We start from the raw sequence: 20,185 nt of genomic DNA on the forward strand, positions 1-20,185 counted from the left end.
TGTTGTTTTATTTTATATACATATATTATGTTTGCCATTTCACAATGTAGTGGTTCCTTTTGCCGACTCTGAGTAGAGATATGAGATTGGGCAGTATATGTGCGGACTGCGTGATGACTTCGTCTATTTTCTTGATTCTGGTGTGGTTTATGTAGAAGCCGCCGGCTTGGATTATTCGTATCGCGTCACCTGGAATTATAAACTAAGGTTAAGGTATTTATAAAAGTGTTCACAAACCAGTAACCACATGACTCTGTCATTCAGCAATGATTTCTAAACATCTTGTTTATTTGTAATTTATTGGTAGAACACGTTCTATACACTCTGGTTAGAAAATAACTACATTCCCGTTGCCAGGGAGGTTTTGGGATCATACTGAGCAACTTTTACTATGGGACCAACTTGGTGATACTTAACAGCATTAACAGGGCTCCTATGCTACCCCGTACAGTTCACGCACACTCCCTACAGAGAATTCTCGAGTTGGCGTCTTCTTTCTCTTTTACTCAGTAATAATTAGGGAATGAGATCAAGAGGGGCTGTACGAGCTAGCAACTCACTCTCTGTCGGGAAGCAGCCGGCCTTCATCCCTAGCTCGAGGACCGTGACGCCGGGAGACAGCAGCAGGTGCACCACCGGCGCCCCCTGGAACACCTGCTCCAGCTCCGTGGAACTGAGCGTCACCAACGACTTCACGTCCTTGCTGTAGATCGCTTCAGTCGCTAGCTGCGCACGCTCTAATCCTTCCTCTAAAAATATAATTAATAGATGTAACTTTTATATACTATATTTTGAACCTTATGTAGATGAAGGTAAGGTTCGTTTTGATTTTGTGATAGATCGCTTCGGTCGTTCGCTGCGCACGCTCTAATCCTTCCTCTGAAAATTTATAGACAGTTCATAGATGTAACTTTTATATACTATATTTTGAACCTTGTGTATTTGTATGTAAGGTTCATTTTGATTTTGTGATAGATCACTTCGCGGGAAAATATAATTAATAGATGTAACTTTTATATACTATATTTTGAACCTTATGTAGATATATGTAAGGTTCATTTTAGTGTCCGACCGAAGGTTCGGTTTCGGCCAGTTTCGGCCAAAAAATCATGTTTCGGCTGTAGTTTCGGTTTCGGCCAAAAAACGGCCGAACCTTTCGGCCGGGCCGAAACTTACGAAATGGTACTTCGGACAAAGACCAAAAGTTGGGGAATAAGTAGGACAACAATATTAATATCTACATATACTGATTCATGTATAGGTACAGAAATTAATTGGTTTATTATAAAACACAATTCCACTAATGAGGGCGCCACTGGACGGCCGACGCAGTCTTAAGAGGCTGTCAATACCTATAACGCGTACACTGTCTAATTGTATCGGATTGAATGAGATAGCACTGTCGCATGTTACTGGGCCCTGGGCAAGAGAATAATAAGAAAACTCATCATCTTCCTCGCGTAATCCCGGATTTTTTGCCGAGCCGTGGCAATGGGAATGGGAGCCTGGGGTCCAATAGACAACTAATCCCAATAATTGGTGTAGGCACTAGTTTTTACAAAAGCGACTGCCATCAGACTGACCTTCTAACCCAGAGAGTAAACTAGGCCTTATCAGGACTAGTCCGGCTTCTTCACGATGTTTTTCCTTCACCGAAAAGCAAATAGTAAATATCAAATGATATTTCGTAGGTATATAGTTCCTAAAAACTTTTGCTTCGTCGAACGTCGACGAAAATGCGGTCTCGCTTTTTAATACATTGGACATTGGTTGGAGTCTGTGCTCAGCTACTTATCCGGAAGCCTGAAGCACGGCTTTGAGTTCGCATGAAAGTTCGCCTCACTGGGGCACTTCGGACTTTTAGGCCCAGGTGAAGATCGGTACCTGGCCTTGCGATATTGTTAACAAAAAATTTCGCGCTCGCTGCGCTCGCGTTTTTGGTTGACCCTGTATCTACATGTTAGCTTGACTGGTGACTGAATAGAGTTAGACCAAGAAAATGTTGCAATGATTTTGATTGCATACGCAGTGCAACTAGTGCAAATGTTATTGATACGTCATAATTTCATAGAAGTTTTGACGTTTAAAATAACACTTGCACTGCTTGTGTTATCAAAATCGTTGCAGAATTATCTTGGTCTTAGTAATTTTCTTAAAAAAACTGCTTAAGTAACATCAATTTCAAGGACATTGGGTGTCGACAGCCCCATAATATGTGTGTAAAAGCGGTTTTATAACATTTTTTCAACGATTTTATCAAGTCTACAAAAGTTTCGGTTTCGGTTTCGGCCGAAACTAGAGCCAAAGCCGAACATTCGGTTTCGGTTTCGGCAAAAAAACATGTTTCGGTCGGACACTAGTTCATTTTGATTTTGTGATAGATCGCTTCGGTCGTTTGCTACGCACGCTCTAATCCGTCCTCTGAAAATTTATAGACAGTTCATAGATGTAACTTTTATATACTATATTTTGAACCTTGTGTAGATGTATGTAAGGTTCATTTTGATTTTGTGATTGCTGCAATTGCTGTTGTGTACTTACTGCCATGGACTAGAGTGACTAACTGCTCTGCTAAACATGTTTGAGGGTATCTCTGTTCAGGATGATCTTTGTGTTTGTGCATTATATCCTTTATTTCTCCGAGTTTATAGAAACTGAACAATTTCAACAATTTCTCCACTTCAGAATCCTTGGTCCTCACAAAATATTGGTACAAGCTGTAGGAACTGGTTTTCTCTGGATCTAACCATAAGGCGTTTCCAGCTGATTTGCCGAATTTGTCACCCTCTTCTGTTGTGACTAGAGGTAGTGTAAGTCCTAAAAAAAGTAATAAGTAGTAAAAAATATTGGCAGAAAAACCAATAATCTATATTAGACTTAGGATAATGCCTACTCACCATACACATCTTTCTTAGCTGTCCTACTTATAAGCTCATGGCCTGCAGTTATGTTACCCATCTGGTCACTGCCACCAACCTGTAAACAAATGTTTATGCATAACCTCTAGCTGCCCAGAGACCTATAAAAAGGTCTCCCGTTGTTGACAAAATAAAATTTCATTTTGCTTGGCAAGGTTTGACGTATGGGCGGCTAGAGGATAAACCACATGGCAGAATCAAAGTTTAAAAAAAATTGGCCAACTACATGAAATAGCTGCACTGTCTGCAGTACATTTTTTACCTGGAATCTACAATCATATTTGTTCAATAAATGCAGCCAATCATAGGACTGGAATATCTGATAAGCGAACTCTGTGAAGCTCATCCCAACATCTGAATTGATCCTAGTCTGCACACTCTGCTTCAGTAGCATTGTTCCCATTCGGAAGTTCCTTCCGATTTCACTGACAAACTTGATGGCATCTATATCTCTATACCAGGCCTCATTGTTTACTATTCTGGAAAGAATGTGTAATCATTACATTATTATATTTAAGTGGATTTTTCAGAGATTGATCAGAGTTGTAGGACAAGTGTCCCACGGTCAAAGAAAATCATGTTATGTTTAAACATTTTTTCTATACTTTTACTAATGCAGATTTTAGTAACACAGTCTACAATCAACATTTATGAAACTGATATAAAAGACAGAAACATTGTCATGCAGTAAAATTAGTAACTGCAGTGCAAAAACTGGCAGCATGCCTACAATCATACCTTACTGGTTTTAATTTTCCTTCATCCTGCCAGATATATTTTTGATGATTTTCAAATACTGTTTCTAGGTTCTTCTTAATGCAACTAATATTTTGGCTTATAACTTCACTCTGTAGGGCAGTGCGGTCTGTGCTGCGACCACTTGGATCACCAATATGGCCCGTTGCTCCTCCTAACTGTAAATTTAGATGTATTCATTCTGCTCTATTGTTTTCTGGGAGAATGATGACATGCATTAATTCCACCTAGTGATTGTGTACAGTATGCATCAACCAAAAGAATAAGGTTTGTGAACTTGATCAACATTACCTACCATCCCCAACATTGCATGCCTTAAAAAAATGGTTGCCAATCTTCCAATTTTGATACTTAGATATAGTCAGCTGCAGTGGCGGATTTGCACTGCAGCTGACTGTGCCTTAGGGCAAATCCGCCACTGGTCAGCTGTTTTGTAAAGAATCACAAATTTTTTAAGCCTGACAATTTCATAGTAGGCAATGTTGAGCAATGAATGGGATTTTTTTGTAAACTATTTGGCCACTTCGGCTATAACTGTTTATTTAGTGCTAACATAAAATACAAGTTATTTTTTTTATTTATAATATGAATATTAATTTAATTTGGGTAAGATAATTTAAAATATGTTCAGATTTTTGGTACAGCAATACTCACCAGAGCAATAACATTGTGTCCGCCTCTCTGCCAGTGTAGAAGATTTATGATGACAAGTAGATTGCCAACATGAAGACTGTTGGCCGTGGGGTCAAACCCAGCGTACACACACTGAGGGGCTTTGTTTAACAGATTTACTATTTCATTCCTGAAGCAAGAATGTTTATTGTAAACCAATCATGTAAGTAACTAACTAAAGCTTAGGTATAGGCCACTTAGATAAAGTAGAAGTGACTAATAGAGGTATTTGACTGTATAGTCTATTCTTTTTATAATTAGGTTTTTTATTTTATAGGTAAGTTTCTTTTATATTAGTATTAATTTTATTTTGTTTGTAGTTTTAGTTTATTTTAATAAGTTATTTTATATTCAATATGTACATATTATTATTGAAAATAAAGTTCTGGAACTAATAAAAGGGCATTTGAAGGAATAGTAAGAATAATACTTACGCTGCTGTATTGGGAAATAGATCATTGAACATGCCGCGTTCATTGAGTTTCAGTATATTTCTGCTGCTACTGTAAAGTCGTTTGTGTTGCTCGTAAGTTTTCAAAATACGCAAATGCCGCAAGAACTTCATTTTGAAAGTTGTATCACAAAATTTAACTTAACAAGTCTCTTTATAAGATAGGCGTAGTTTTAACTACTCAAAACACAGTGATTTTACACAAGTTACATTCATATTTTATGTAATTTCATAAAGAAAAACATGAATATGATGTCTGTAGAGGTTATGGTTATTGGATTGGTTATTTCGGAATCGTTTTGTCAAAGTGACAGTGACATTATGGTGACATTTGACATATTGATTTAACTGTTTCCAGTGTTTTATTAGCATTCTCAAACAGTTCGTGTCCTTGCACACAGTGCATGCAGTTCTCACATATAGGTTGGTCAAACCAATTTGCCAGTCAGTAAGAACCAGGAAAACTGTACTCATCCTTTTCTTTTGAGTGCTAGTACTAGTGTTAGACAAAGATAGTATGATTCTCTCTGTCTGTGATTGAAATGACACAGTCCTTTTACCAAACTATAAATCACATAATCGATAGTGATTCTTTCTTGAGGAAAGTTTAGGTGTATTATTTGTTAAGGTTTACCTGTGCGAAGCCTGGGCATTTCGCTAGTTTATATATGGCAAAGGAAAAACGGCCCTCGTGCTTGCATTTGAGACAAAGGGACGCAGCTATGCGGCAGAACGTGATAGCAATACCACTTGCTTCTTCTAATGCATAATTGCATCCCTCAAGGCGGGATTCCACCAGTGCTTGGAAAAAATGGTTATGCATATGCCGCACTCTGGTGGTATCCTTTGCTGGTTCAATATGTATACGAGCCCAACTTAAGGATTAACTGATAATGTCCTTAGAGCGGGCTACGCCTACAGTTTGTACAGGGCTGATCAATGGCTGACAGTAGCAAAGCGGTAGCAAAAGCGCTGCTGAGCAAATCTTGGCTATTAGGAGGGTCAGGAGTACGAACAACTACTAAATACAATTAGCTAAAATTAAAAATCCAAAGTAATGCCGCAGACACTTTATTTTATATTATATTCTAACAAAACAATACATTTTGTCTTACCTCTATTATACAGTTATTTTATACTATTTATCATATCTACAGGCCATCATTCATAAAAGCGATACCAGTACGCGATGCTTACTGGAACCTGTGCTACTCAGCGTGTGCAGATATTTTCGATCTTATTCTTGGCCACATATTTATGCAGACACATACTTTTTAAGATAAACATTCACATAAAATTTATTATTATAAAGTTGTTTTATAATACAAAACATACAAAGTTTATTGCGTGATTTGAACATCTTAATAATCACAGTGTGAAGAACTTTAAATCACAGAACTGTAAGGTCCAATTTTAAACTAAACCTATTGAGGCCCAGCCACCAATGAACAATTTAGTAAATAAACGCACCAATTAGTTTCTTTTTAACAAACAAGATAGTGCAGCTTGTGTCACATAACATATCCAGTTGAACAATAACAATACTTAAATTACAACTCCATTAACAATATGAAATACTGGAATCAGTTATGTAACGCTGCCATACATGACCCAAAAAATTTTTATTAAGCTATGAGCTTCATCACATCTGATATTTGAGTAATTCTAAGCATTTCTAGCCTGGGGTGGGGGGGAGGGTGGGGTACAAAGACGGCCGCCACCCGTCATCTTTAAAAAAAATCTATTCTGATCCTGGTGGGTACTAGGGCAAGTTTGGTATCATTTTCGTATAAACCAAAGACGTAGAATTCATTGCTGATATTTGTTTTTTTCAGTTTCATAGTAATTTTACAAGAAAAACGTAAAAAGGTGAAAAATATGGTTGGAGATTTTTGCTACGCGGAGCCGAAACTACAAAAGATAGAAAGTTGAAATTTGTACACTAGATTACATTTATAAAGTGTACAAGAGATAAGAAGCGATTTTGAGGAATTCAACCCCTAAGGGGGTTGAAAAGGGGATGAAAGTTTGTATGGGGTTCAAGTTTTATTTTAAGCTAGGAATTTGAAACTTCGTAAAACGATATATTATTAAAATACAAGAAAACTAATTTCAGCGTTTTTGAAAATTCATCCTTTAAGGTGGTGAAAAAGGGGTTGAAAGTTTGTATGGATATCAAAAAATTTTACGAACGCGGGACTTGAATCTTTGTATTTGGGGATATTATTAAAAGACAGGAAAAGTAATTTCAGCGTTTTGTAAAATTCATCCCCTAACAGGGTTAAAAAGGGCTTGAAAGTCTGAATCCATTACAAATCCGAGTAGACATACATTTCTTATTGCCTCCCAGGCTTGAAATGCTTAGAATTACTCAAGGAACATATGTGATGAAGCTCATAGCTTAATAAAAAATTTTTGGGTCAACTTTATAACTGCTTCCGCTAGAAATGATAATACAGTAAAATTCAAAAATTAATACACGACAAAATGTAGCTTATATTCGACTGATATTAGCTCTATAAAAATACACCTCTACAATACTCTTCCGTATAATACAAATTGGAGTTATATCGATGACACAATCTAAATAAGGACACAATACTTTAAAAAATAATACTTAATGATATGGAATATAAAAATTAGTCTTCGAGGGTGACATTTTTGAATAGGTACGACATGGATTCCTTGTTGTGGATGCGACGGATGGCTTCGCTGATGAGAACGGATATGTCGATGGTTTTGATCTTGTGGCATTGCATCTTCTGGAGCTCGTGTGGGACGGTGTTGGTGACGACCACCTCGTCGATGGGCGAGTCCTCGATGAGGCGGGGCGCGTCGGACGAGAGGAGGCCGTGTGTGGCCAGGACGTAGATTTTGTATGCGCCGCACTCTTTGAGGACCTCGGCTGCGGCTACGAATGATGCCACGTCGTCGATCATATCATCCTGGAAAATAATTTAGTTGAATATAAAATAGCAACTGGACATAAAACTATGACCCGCCTAATTATGTAGATTATAGTTTGATCTTTTAGGAATCTAACATAATGTACCTATACAAACAAAGCAAGTTTACTTAAGTAGTCTTTATACAGGATGGCTAAAAAATAACTGCATTCCCATTGCCAGGGAGGTTTTGGGATTATATTCTGCAACTTTTATTATGGGACCAACCCCGAAATCGAGAAAAAAGAATTTTGCTGTTTCATACATTTTGGCTGGTCCATTTTCTATAGGACGATAATTTTAAGATTTCGGGGTTGGTCCCGTAGTAAAAGTTACTCAGTATAATACTAAAACCTCCCTGGCAATAGGGATGCAGTTATTTTTTAGCCACCGTGTATAGGCCAATGGTAAATCCAAGACAAAAAATGATAATGTAACCAAATGAAAGTACATTTACATTGCATAAGCATTACAAGCTGCTCAAAACTCCATTAAGAAAGAATTTTTAAATAGCAATGGAAGTTGAGAAGAATTTAGAGATAAAATAGTATTAGATACTGACCACCATGATGGCTATTCTGCCGCCGACGTCGCCAACCACGTTGATGGGAGGCTTCTCCTTGGCCGGGTGCACGGGCACACCCACGCTCACGTCCATTGTACGCGACCTGTCCACGCTGAAACATTAAAATTAAAATTAAAACTGTTTAAATATCCGTCAAATACTAAATTGGCCATTATGTCATTCCAGTTTCGATCGTGGCGTTGGTCAGATGTGTAATAAAACAGTACAGTATGGCAAGGTCCTTCAGCAAAAGACATACAGATGGTCAATCAAACATATCTTATCAGTAGAAAAAGGCGAAACTAAAATTTTCTATGAGACGATATCCCTTCGCACCTACATTTTTCAAATATGCCGCCTTTTTCTACTGACAACTGCTTGACCAACTATAGTTATTGATGGTTTTCATTTTAAACACGCAGGAAATTAAACAATGATATAATTACGCCAACACAAGCACAATACCATTATAGCAACGTAGCGTAAAGTTGCTAGAATGCGTACGTCACATTGGTTCAAGAGCGGAATAAAGTCCAAATTTTACAGGTCAGCTTTAGTCATTCGTATGTCTTAAATCTAAAAGTAGAATACTTGTGTACGTAGGTCTATCGTGAAAGGATTTTAATTTTGGTGTATTATTTATTAGTAAATTAATAGACCAAAGTACACGATGCTGTACACATGTCAATGTTCCCTTAAAAAACTTGTTTATTGCAGGTCATATATTTCTGAAATCAGCGCTAAAGTATACAAAATATTTATTTTAGTTACAGGAGCATATATTAAGCTATTTATATGTTATATAATATTAGTGACTTTGTGGCTTAATTTGAGTATGGCTTGGGCGAAAACGACATAGTCATTATTTTGCCAATTTTCATTATTCAAAAGAGTATTACTTTCTTCCGCCAGCGTCCGCTCCATCGAAAAATAGCACAAATGATAGCTTAAGTATCTGAGATAATTACTAAATTGATTCCAACTGCCGGGGCCTGCAAACATTTGAATAATGACCATATAACTAATGAGCGTACTTAATGTAAGGAAACACCTTAATGAGGTTAACACCTTAATGGGGGTGATTAATAAATAAATATCTTGATTTTGGGTATAAAATGCATACATTATTTTCTTCTTCTTCAGTTACAATTATCGATTCGAGAAAATAACACTGTTTTTTTGCGTTATTGTACCTACTTAGTAGTTATGGGAAGTTTCAGCATTTCAAATGCAGAGTTAGTTGAAATTGCTATTTCAAGTGACCCAGATGTGCATAAGTGTATTGGAAGCTCATGGAATGTATTCTACACATAGCCTACAACAAGTCATTATGTAAATGGAGTACAAATGCAGTCACACGGCCACAAAAAGTAGCAGAAAAGAATAGAATTCAAAAAGAGTTGTACGAAAGATTGGGTTTGAAAGTTGACTTCGTCAAGCAAGGTATGGGGTCATCTAATGATGGTAATACCTCCAGGAGATTTTTCAGTAACCCAAGTTTAGTTGCAGAGATTACAGGGGTAGAAAGAACTGATTCACCGGTTTTCAGTAATATTACAGGCAATTAACTCTGGTGCCACAATAGATGCTGAAAAGTTTGGAGATTACTGCAATAAAACAGCTGAAATATTCGTTGGCTTGTACGAATGGTACTATATGCCAAATACAGTACACATAATTTTTAAGAAAAAAAAACCGACTTCTATGGGGGCCGGTGAAAGATTATTGTAGATGGTATACCTACTATGTAGAAAAGGAGGTAAAACCACCCACTTTTCTACTAGCATTTCGCTTCTGTAAGGGTCGTAGTTCTAGCCTAACCTAACCCACTTCTCTGATAGCAGTTCGGTTCTGTGAGGATCGCAGTTCAAACCTAACCTAACCCACTTAACGGCGCATGCGGTGCGGTGTACGGGGGTTTAAGCGGGAGGGGCTAGTAAGATTGGCATCATCATACTTATATACTTACACATTTTATGGTAGGTAATCATAGTGGTTTATTTAGTTAAGGTCTCATAGTGGTTTTCCGGGTCAAGGTCCGGGTCCGAGTCCGGGTCTGAGTCCGGGTCCGAGTCCGGGTCCGTGCCCGGATCCGAGTCCAGGTCCGGGTCCGGGTCCGAACCGGATCCGGGTATTCCGGTTCTGGGTCCGAGTCCGGGACCCAGTCCAAGTCAAAATCGAAATTCGTAATCACCAAATGTGTACTATGCGTTGTTGAAGAGTTCTATTCTGGTCATCATCAGCAGTTCCATTTCATCAAATGTGACAGTTTTTAATGTAAATGCTTGATTTTATGATGAAAATACAAAAAAAATCTATGCGTATGCCTTTAATATTTGAGGAGTTCCCTCGATTCCTTAAGGTTCCCATCATCAGAACTCGAGCTTGACAAAAATGTGGCTTAAAAACTTAACTTGCTTAACAAACATAACGAAGAGGAAAAATCGCCAAACGTGAACTATTCGTCGTTGAAGAGTTCTGTTCTGATCATCATCAGCAGTTCCACTTCATCAAATGCGACAGTTTTTAATGAAAATGCTTAATTTTCTGATGTAAACACAAAAATCTCTATACGCATGCCTTTAATATTTGAGGAGTTCCCTCGATTTCTTATGGATCCCATCATCAGAACTCGAGCTTGACAAAAATGTGCATTAAAAACTTAACTTGCTTAACAAACATAACGAAGAGGAAAAATCGCGAAACGTGAACTATGCGTCGTTGAAGAGTTCTGTTCTGATCATCATCAGCAGTTCCACTTCATCAAATGCAACAGTTTTTAATGAAAATGCTTGATTTTTTGATGTTATTACAAAAATCTCTATACGCATGCCTTTAAGATTTGAGGAGTTCTCTCGATTCCTCATGGATCCCATCATCAGAACTCGAGCTTGACAAAAATGTAGCTTAAAAACTGAACTTGCTTAACAAACATAACGAAGAGGACAAATCGCCAACCGTGAACTATGCGTCGTTGAGGAGTTCCGTTCTGATCATCATCAGCAGTTCTACTTCATCAAATGTCACTTTTTTGGATGTATTTATTTATTTATTTTTTATTTTTTTATTTAAACTTTATTGCACAAGCACAGGAAAAATGTACAAATGGCGGACTTAATGCCTAAAGGCATTCTCTACCAGTCAACCATTGGGTCAAACAGAGACAAATGTTGGTGCAGGAGATACATAATTTATAAAGAGAAATGTAACCGAGAAGTCAAATATTATATATAAACATAATAACATAAACCTACAAAATTATGATAAAATACTAATACTTATATGATGTACAAAGATAAACTAATAAATATAAATTATATATATATATTGTATAATATGAAGACAGAAATATGATGTATATGCTTGATTTGATGATAAAATCCCAAAAATCACTATATGTATGCCTTTAAGATTTGAGGAGTTCCCTCGATTCCTCATGGAACCCATCATCAGAACTGGGTTTTGATAGAAACGGGACCAATCTGTATGCATATACATTCAATCAAAAAAAGAATTTTCAAAATCGGTCCAGTAATGTCGGAGATATGGAGTAACAAACATAAAAAATAAAAAAAAAAATAAAAAAAAACATACAACCGAATTGATAACCTCCTCCTTTGGGATTTGGAAGTCGGTTAAAAATACTGACCCATGGAAGTAAAATAATATCCGCTGCTGCTCTACCGATTGGAATGTTAACCGAAGAAGCCCAGGAAGCGCGGAATAAGGATTATCGTCGGTACAGATTGTACCATTCGAGGAAATGCTTAAGGGAATCTGCGAACGAAGATATCATAAACTTGCTTTTGACATCTTCTGACCTTTTTATTTACAGCTTAAGAGCAAATAATAATTATAAGAAAACAGGACGAGAGCACGACGAAATACAACAATTTATTGTAGAAAATTATTAATTTAAAGCCTTTTTTATTTATTTATACTAGTAATTATTTTTAATATATACTCAATTTATTGCAATTTAATTCTGTAAGCCATTTTTGAATTATTATAATTTTGTATTTTTGGTATATTTTTGATGATTTTAATATAAATTTCTAATAAACAAAACATAAATTTATTTATATTATTTATTTTACCTATTTCTATCGATAAACATATTCTTAAAAACAATTAATTCCGCGCGCCCATACAACCCGAACCACTGTACGTCGCCACAACTTGACGCCCCTCACCACCATTAATGATTGTTTTGGCTGCTTGTTGTACTAACAATCAACGCACTTTAACCATTGGTAGACGTTATCTCGTTGCAGTAAGGTTCAAAATTGGTACATCACTTTTTAACTTGAATAAAATAAACACGATAAAATAACTAGAACAGGTAGTAGCTAGACAATAGTTACAATCAACATGGTTTAAAAACCGGGCAAGTGCGAGTCGGACTCGCGCACGAAGGGTTCCTTACCATAATGCAAAAAAAAAAACAAAAAAAAAAACGGTCACCCATCCAAGTACTGACCACTCCCGACGTTGCTTAACTTTGGTCAAAAATCACGTTTGTTGTATGGGAGCCCCATTTAAATCTTTATTTTATTCTGTTTTTAGTATTTGTTGTTATAGCGGCAACAGAAATACATCATCTGTGAAAATTTCAACTGTCTAGCTATCACGGTTCGTGAGATACAGCCTGGTGACAGACGGACGGACGGACGGACGGACGGACGGACAGCGACGTCTTAGTAATAGGGTCCCGTTTTACCCTTTGGGTACGGAACCCTAAAAATTTACGCAACTGGGATCAATGGCTTAACTTAACCCCTTCAGTCCCACTGAGTTGATATCGAGTTAGCAAAGAGATTCAAAGTTCAAATCTAAGTTAAAAACTTAAATGGTTGTTTTTAAGCCAGCTAATTTCAAGCCCTGGTATGGTCAGCCAAGAAAGTGGTCTACCACTTTTCGACTCTATCAATCACTTCAATCAGATAATAGGGTCCAAAAGTGGTAGACCACTTTCTTTGCTGACTGTACTTAAGGGTGGTATTCCACCTATACAATTTCTTTGTCCAATGTGTATTGCGTCTCATATTTTGCTTTAATGAGAGAGTGAGACGCAGTGACATTGGACTAAGAAAAGAAATTGGACAGGTGGAATATCACTCTAAGCAGAGGACCTTGTGCAGTGCAGACGCCGCAACGCCATGGACGCTTCAAGAGAAAGAGAGAGAGCATATTTGGAGTTGCCTTACCTCTGTAAACACGGTGGCGAATATCGTCCATCCACTTCGTCACTCTCTGCCTCTTTTTGCTCGCCATGTATGACTGCAATGGCAAGACGAAGCCGCTCTGCATAGGATGTCGCCTTCTTAGCGGACCCGGGGTTGCGAGCCACTATTACAGAGTTGCGGTAGTCTGGAATCTGTTAGTACACAAAAATTGATAATAAGTTGTTTAATGGCTCCTCTACACGATGGGCCAACGCTGGCCACTCCAAGGGACGCAGCCATGCGGTAGAATGAGATAGCAATATTACTTGCTCCCTCTAACGCATAAATGCGTCCCTTGGAGTGGCCGGCGTTGGCCCATCGTGTAGAGGAGCCATAAAATTCTGAGATCAGTAATATTTGACGAAAACCAGCTTATGTACCTCTATTTGCTGAATATCAAACAAAGTATTGTTCATTATTAGTATCATTACTTTACAAACTATTGTATCAGCAGCAAAATACATCTAAACAGAATAATAACTCTTATTGTGATCTACACAAGGCACACTAAAATTACATTAAAATCTAAACGTATTTTTTTGACATTGACATTGTATTTCAATTTGCACTTGTATAAGTGAAATTTGTAGTAGTATTAATATTAATGAATGACTATCAGAGGCGTAACTAGGGGGGGGTTGGAGGGGGCACGTGCCCCGGGCGCCGTCCAAGGGGGGGCGCCAAAATGGGCAAAAGACTACCTCTCCACCTTAGCCAAAAGGCAGCAGGGAAACTTTTGTCAGTCGTATTTACCACCACTGTGAAGTGTGAAATGCGCATGGTATTCTGGCCCTCAGCGCAAAAGAGAAAGCCGATCTTTTAGGTACTCTTTTTGCCTCGAACTCGACCTTGAAAGACGACGGTAGCGCCCTACTGCCCACCACCCCGCAGTGCGAATACTCTATGCCAGAAACTTCTATCAAGCAGAGGGATATTCGGCGGGAGTTGCTATGCTTTCGTTTTATAAGGCGAGCGGGCCGAGTGCTTCAGAGTTGTGTCCCGTGTTAGCGCGTCTTTTCCGTTAGGGGTCTCCTGTCGAAGTTACCATCTTATGGACTGTCCAGGAAGGTTTTGGGATTATACTGAGCAACTTTTACTACGGGACCAACCCCGAAATCGCGAAACAAAAGTTTACTTTCCCATAGAAAATGGACCAGCCAAAATGTAGGAAACAGTCAAATTTTTTTTTAGGGGTTGGACTCATAGTAAAAGTTGCTCAGTATAATCCCAAAACCTCCCTGGCAACGGAAATACAGTTATTATTTAGCCAACCTGTATACAGCTTGGTCCAAACCTTGACGCCCAAAAATTTTTTTTAGAATCCTCGTCGTGGGCTATCATAATATTATTCCCCATGTACGAGTACATGTTAGCCGATTCTTCGTAGTTTTCGAGAGTTTTAACTTTTGTTAAGAAATTCCAGGATGAAGCTTTGCTTTGCTTTTATTCCTTCTTTTAATTCCTTGAAATCGCTTGTATTTTTTATTTATTTAGGCACAGATTAATAAATAGTTGCTTGATTTAGGTAAAGGCAACATCTAAGCTTGACATGCTTGAACGTAAAATTTTGTCTTTTTTTCCCAACTCAGCCAAGTGAGGATGCTGATTTTTTTTAGCAACTGCGCCGTTTGTCAAGGATTATGTTACAAAAAAAAACATTTAAAAAAGTTCAATAGTTTTTTTTTATACATTAATTGCTTCACCCCGGAATTTCTTAACAAAAGTTAAAGGTAATAAAACTCATAACTCGAAAACTACGAAAAGTCGGCTAACATACATAAGTACCTATTCTAATAGCCCACAGCGTGAGCAATGTAAAAAAAAATTTTGAACGTCAAGGATTGGACCATCCTGTATAACACATGCCGTGCCAACATCACTCGGTCTGTGATACTAGAATGTCGTGAAAAACCTGTGTCAGGTACCGAGAGCGTTCTATCTAGAGTTTTGGTGTGGGATCGGGACAATTTAGTCCAATTCAATCCCACCATGACTCAATTTTGCGCGTTTACCGCTAAGAAAACCTCATTTTTCAAGGCACACCCCTTCCCATGTCAGGAAGTATTGGGAGCCTCGATCGGTGTTGACATCTCCATCAGTGACGTCCAATAATTTCTGCTCCTTGCTAGGTAGGCTGCGCTCGTATCCAAAATAACTCGGTGCGCTCAATAAAGGGAGGCGATACTTTACTCTGGGGTAGACTGATCCCATATATTGAGTACTGCTATCACCTTTGGACAGGAGCACCTGGATGCCACCTTGGACCCTTCAAATCAGTCCAAAGGCGCGCTGTACCTATGAATAAGTCTACGATCCCAAACTCACAAGCGATATTGAACCTTTAAGTCTAAAAAAGAATCTTCAAAAAAGAAGTAGTAGTAGTAGTAGTAAACACTTTATTGCACAAAACAAGTACATAACACAGAGAGAATACAATAAATGTGTACAAAGGCGAACTTATCCCGTTAAGGGGGAGAAGTTTATAAGTTTTAAAATGGTCGGCAACGCGCATGTAACACCCCTGGAGTGTAGACGTCCATAGGATGCGGTGAACGCTTACCATCAGGTCGGTCGTGAACTTGTTATCCACCGATGCACTGTATTTGTCTAAATTAATTTTTAGGGTTCCGTACCTCAAAAGGAAAAAACGGAAGCCTTATAGGATCACTCGTGCGTCTGTCTGTCCGTCCGTCTGTCACAGCTGATTTGCTCGGAAACTACTGGACCAATTAAGTTGAAATTTGGTACACATATGTAAGATTGTGTCCCAAAGACAGATATGTAACGTCAACAAATAAATTTTAAACATAAGGGCTACTTTTGGGGGGTAAAAGATAAAATTAATAAATAAAGTTTTTCAAACTATATCGTGTGTATATGTATATCAAACGAAAGAACTCATTGTGAGAATCTCAAATATATTTTTTTTATAAATTTACGATAAAAAGTTTAGAAGTTTTTCAAGAAAATAGACAAAAAATTACCATTCCCCCCCCTCTATCTCCGAAACTATAAGGTCTAAAATTCTGAAAAAAATACACTAAATAGTCCTTTTCCTAAAGATGACAGGAAAACCTATTAGAAATCTAGAGTCAAGCGTGAGTCGGATTTAAGAACAAAAATGTGGTTTCGGTTATTTTAGGGACACAGCCGCAATGGTTTAGGAGAAACGTGATGTAGACGCTATTGTGAAGGCTCTAGGCCTATATCCGCATAAGGCCGAAGGCCCGAAGCGTCCCGAAGAGGCGTGCCTTTAGCTTCAAGCGTGAGTCGGACTGAAGACAAAAAATGCGACTAGGCTGTATCTGGAACCCAGCCGCAATAGTACTTGTAGTACTGATTGATTAGGTTACTATTGTTACGTAGCTATTGTTACCAAAAAATAAACTAAGTGTATTCCAGTTGCCAACGTGCAACCCCGAAATCGCGAAGAATAATTTGGCTGTTTCATACCTTTTTCTATGGGAGGATACATTTTTTTTACATTGGTCCCATAGTAAAAGTTGTAAAGCTCAGTATAATCCCAAAACCTCCCTGGCTGAGGGAATGCACTTATTTTTTGGCCACCCTGTAGGTATTATCTCTCTTCGGCCTTCGCTTTTAAAACACTAGCGAAAGTTGTAGGAAACGCGACCCGTCGCGTCGGACGCTCCGAGCTATCAGCCCTACGCGGAGCTCGGTCTTCAGTCTTCGCATGTGGATACTAGTACTATTGTTCGGCATTTAATCTTCCTATCTAAGCTACTTTGCATAGTTGCGGAGATATAAGCCACCACGCCAGAAAACTTCATGTTACATCTGGTTTTTGATTGACCCATTCGGGTTTATCAAAACGTTTTATTCACGTCACGTTTCACGTACAAAAAAAATATTGAAAATTGTGTGATGTACGGAACCCTTGCAACGCGAGTCCGACTCGCACTTGACCAGTTTTTTTTTAATAAGCAAAAGAATAACCCTTTCGTTTCGTTAGTTCATTTCGTTTGGGCGGGGGGGGGGGGGGGCGCAAATTTGGTGTCCGCCCCGGGCGCCATATCCTCTAGCTACGCCTCTGATGACTATGTTTTCAGGTAGGCAGGTTTAGAGAAAAAACATGCGTTTATTTGATGGCTGTATAACCATGTAACCTATGTCAAAATAAATGAACTGAACTGGAAACCTACAATTATTATTTATACAGGAATTTTTATATATTTAATGTGTTTTTTTTTAAATATATCTCACATCATTATATTTGTCATGTCCAACTGGTAACAACTAATATGCCTTAATTATCTGTAGTCAACTTACACTCTCTTGAATGTACTGGAGCAAGAAAGGTGATGCCCTCAAATTATCAACTGGGCACTCGTAAAAGCCCTGAATTTCCTTCTGATGCAGATCCATGGTTATAATGTGAGTCAGACCAGACTTGCACATCATTTTGGCGAGCAGCTTGGTTACAATGCAGCCGCGTTTCCTCATCTTGCACTGTTTGCTGTAGGGAAGGTATGGAATAACTCCGACAATGGATCGGGCTGAAGAGGTTTTGCAGGCATAAGCCATGATCAAGAGTTCCATTATATTGTTGTTGACATCTCTGAAATATAAAAATACATATGAAGTAAATTATTTATGATTTATCTTCATTTTATTTGCAAAGTTTTTAAATGTAGTATGTAGTGTCGACTTCTGTCTATTCTCATATCCACTATTTAGAATCCTGCACCAAACTAATAACTGTCTCTGTTTAGCCCAATGGTTGACTGGTAGAGAATGCCTTAAGGCGTTAAGTCCGCCAATTGTACTCTTTTTTTTGTAAATTTGTGCAATAAAGTTTAAATGAATAAATAATACAAAGTTACTTAATATTTGGGTAATTCAATTAGCAGTTACCACAGTCAAATTCAGAAGAAACTACAATGCAAGCCCAATTGCCGAACATTATGGAACTATAAAGAATGCAAATGTTACCATTAACATAAATTTACTCAATTACAATGAGCCATGCGAGTTAATTTTCTCAGTAGTCATAACAACCAGTCAATAAACCATTTCATATAGCGAATTATAGTACAGAGTAGCTATAGTACAACTCCTTGACATTAATTGATAAAATTTTATGTATTATGTATCATTAAAATTAGTACATGAAACCAATTATAATTTAATTGTACTTACTTAGTCCCAGTTTGCACTATGTAGATGTTCTTTCCACGGATTGAATCTCCAATCTCTACTATGGTCTCTCTATTGGTCTTATGATACACTGAACATCCTCCCTTGCGAACACCCAAGCGGCTGAATAAAGTTATAAACACCATATGAAATATTGTTATTCAGTCAGAGTCACTAACAAGTAATTACCCAAATAACATGGCCACGACTAGGTTAACCTTAAACATTGTATTTTTCAATTTAAGTGGTAGTTTAACCATCAATATCCTAACACTTACTTAGCGATGAGATCGGCGAGCTCCGGGTGCGAATTACCGCTCAGGATAACGATATCTGACGTGGGGTTACCCTCCATATTGCTCTTCCGAGACAGATTCGTGTAACCCACCAACCTACAACATCACACAGACGACTTCAATTAGCGACTGGCAGCTCGTATCAATAAGCACAAATTGATAGGGGACGTCACGAAGGAGCAACAAGAAAAACAATAAACCTGGTTTTGTTGAGTAACATAATAACCTGATGGCCTTGTACAGTAAAGCAAAAATAGAAATTACTTTAAATACGAGAATTATTGCAGTTTTTCCTTTATTTAGGCAATAGATCGGCTTCAGAATTTCCTTAAATTTCGTAAAAGAAAATAAGAATTTATAAAATGACGTCCATGCGGGACACCACAGATTAGGAATAAGAAAACAGAACGTTTTTGGACTCTGTGGAGAAGACAAAACGGACATGTCTATGGTACTAATAGACGTAACACACTATCGCACCGCACCAAGGTCATAGAGGCCTTGGTGCGGTGCGATAGTGTGTTAGCTACTTAATACACTACCATGACACTACCGCACCGCACCACAACCTCTGTCAAGCCATTTCCGTCAAAAGTACAAAAGCAGCAAATATGGAGTGTAGAAGTAAAGGAGAGCTATCTTTTATGATAAGACGGTTGTAAAAGTGTCCAGCTGTCAGTATAAAGAATAGTTCGAAATCTCTCCGGTGGCGCTAGTAGGTAGCACCGGGAACTAACATGAATTTAGACCTTATTGACTGAGTGAAGTACGCTGTCAGTTTTTTGAAATTTTATTAAAAATTTTCATAAAGTGATTTATTTAATTTAGGATTTCCTTGTGCAGTAAAACTAGCCGCCCCTGTCTCAGTACGCATCATATAGACTGCCACCTCTGTTATCTAGCCACCTCGGGCCTGGGCTTACCAGGCCTTAAGCCCCACATTCACACTCCTACCTTGTAGGCCGCCTCGTAGTCCGCCTCGTTGGGTAGGATTGTGTATGGGGGTTGCGGACTACGAGCCGTCCTACAAACGGCTAAACGGTAGGACGACTCGTAGTCCGCAACCCCCATACACAATCCTACCCAACGACGTGGACTACGAGGCGGCCTACAAGGTAGGAGTGTGAATGTGGGGCTTTAGGGCAAATCCACCGCTATAGGATATATTTTCTATAGTAAAAATGGGAAAAGTTTGCATCG

At 38.2% G+C, this 20,185-nt stretch overlaps 2 protein-coding genes across 4 annotated transcripts; both read right to left on the bottom strand.

The window, feature by feature from the left end:
* Window positions 1-20: 20 nt before the first annotated feature.
* On the bottom strand, window positions 21-5,056 carry LOC134667358 (tyrosine--tRNA ligase, mitochondrial). The gene is made up of 8 exons (XM_063524732.1): window positions 4,781-5,056; window positions 4,329-4,476; window positions 3,657-3,832; window positions 3,181-3,397; window positions 2,898-2,976; window positions 2,542-2,817; window positions 561-749; window positions 21-189 (listed from the first exon to the last, which is right to left on the bottom strand). Exons 1-8 carry the CDS (start codon window positions 4,909-4,911, stop codon window positions 26-28), a joined length of 1,380 nt encoding a protein of 459 aa, XP_063380802.1. The 5' UTR covers window positions 4,912-5,056; the 3' UTR covers window positions 21-25.
* Window positions 5,057-7,229: 2,173 nt separating this feature from the next.
* LOC134667359 (phosphoribosyl pyrophosphate synthase-associated protein 2) lies at window positions 7,230-19,372 on the bottom strand. Of its 3 annotated transcripts, none has more exons than XM_063524734.1 (7): window positions 19,250-19,372; window positions 18,968-19,081; window positions 18,693-18,812; window positions 17,823-18,111; window positions 13,515-13,684; window positions 8,305-8,419; window positions 7,230-7,742 (listed from the first exon to the last, which is right to left on the bottom strand). In XM_063524734.1, exons 2-7 carry the CDS (start codon window positions 19,042-19,044, stop codon window positions 7,437-7,439), a joined length of 1,077 nt encoding a protein of 358 aa, XP_063380804.1. In that variant the 5' UTR covers window positions 19,045-19,081; window positions 19,250-19,372; the 3' UTR covers window positions 7,230-7,436. The 3 variants fall into 3 exon arrangements, with proteins under 3 accessions (XP_063380804.1, XP_063380805.1, XP_063380803.1); XM_063524735.1 differs by having other exon boundaries at window positions 19,212-19,371; XM_063524733.1 differs by having other exon boundaries at window positions 19,186-19,348.
* Between the last annotated feature and the right edge of the window lie 813 nt (window positions 19,373-20,185).

This window comes from Cydia fagiglandana, chromosome 9 (genome assembly GCF_963556715.1).
Source record: "Cydia fagiglandana chromosome 9, ilCydFagi1.1, whole genome shotgun sequence".
Lineage (NCBI taxonomy): Eukaryota > Metazoa > Arthropoda > Insecta > Lepidoptera > Tortricidae > Cydia > Cydia fagiglandana.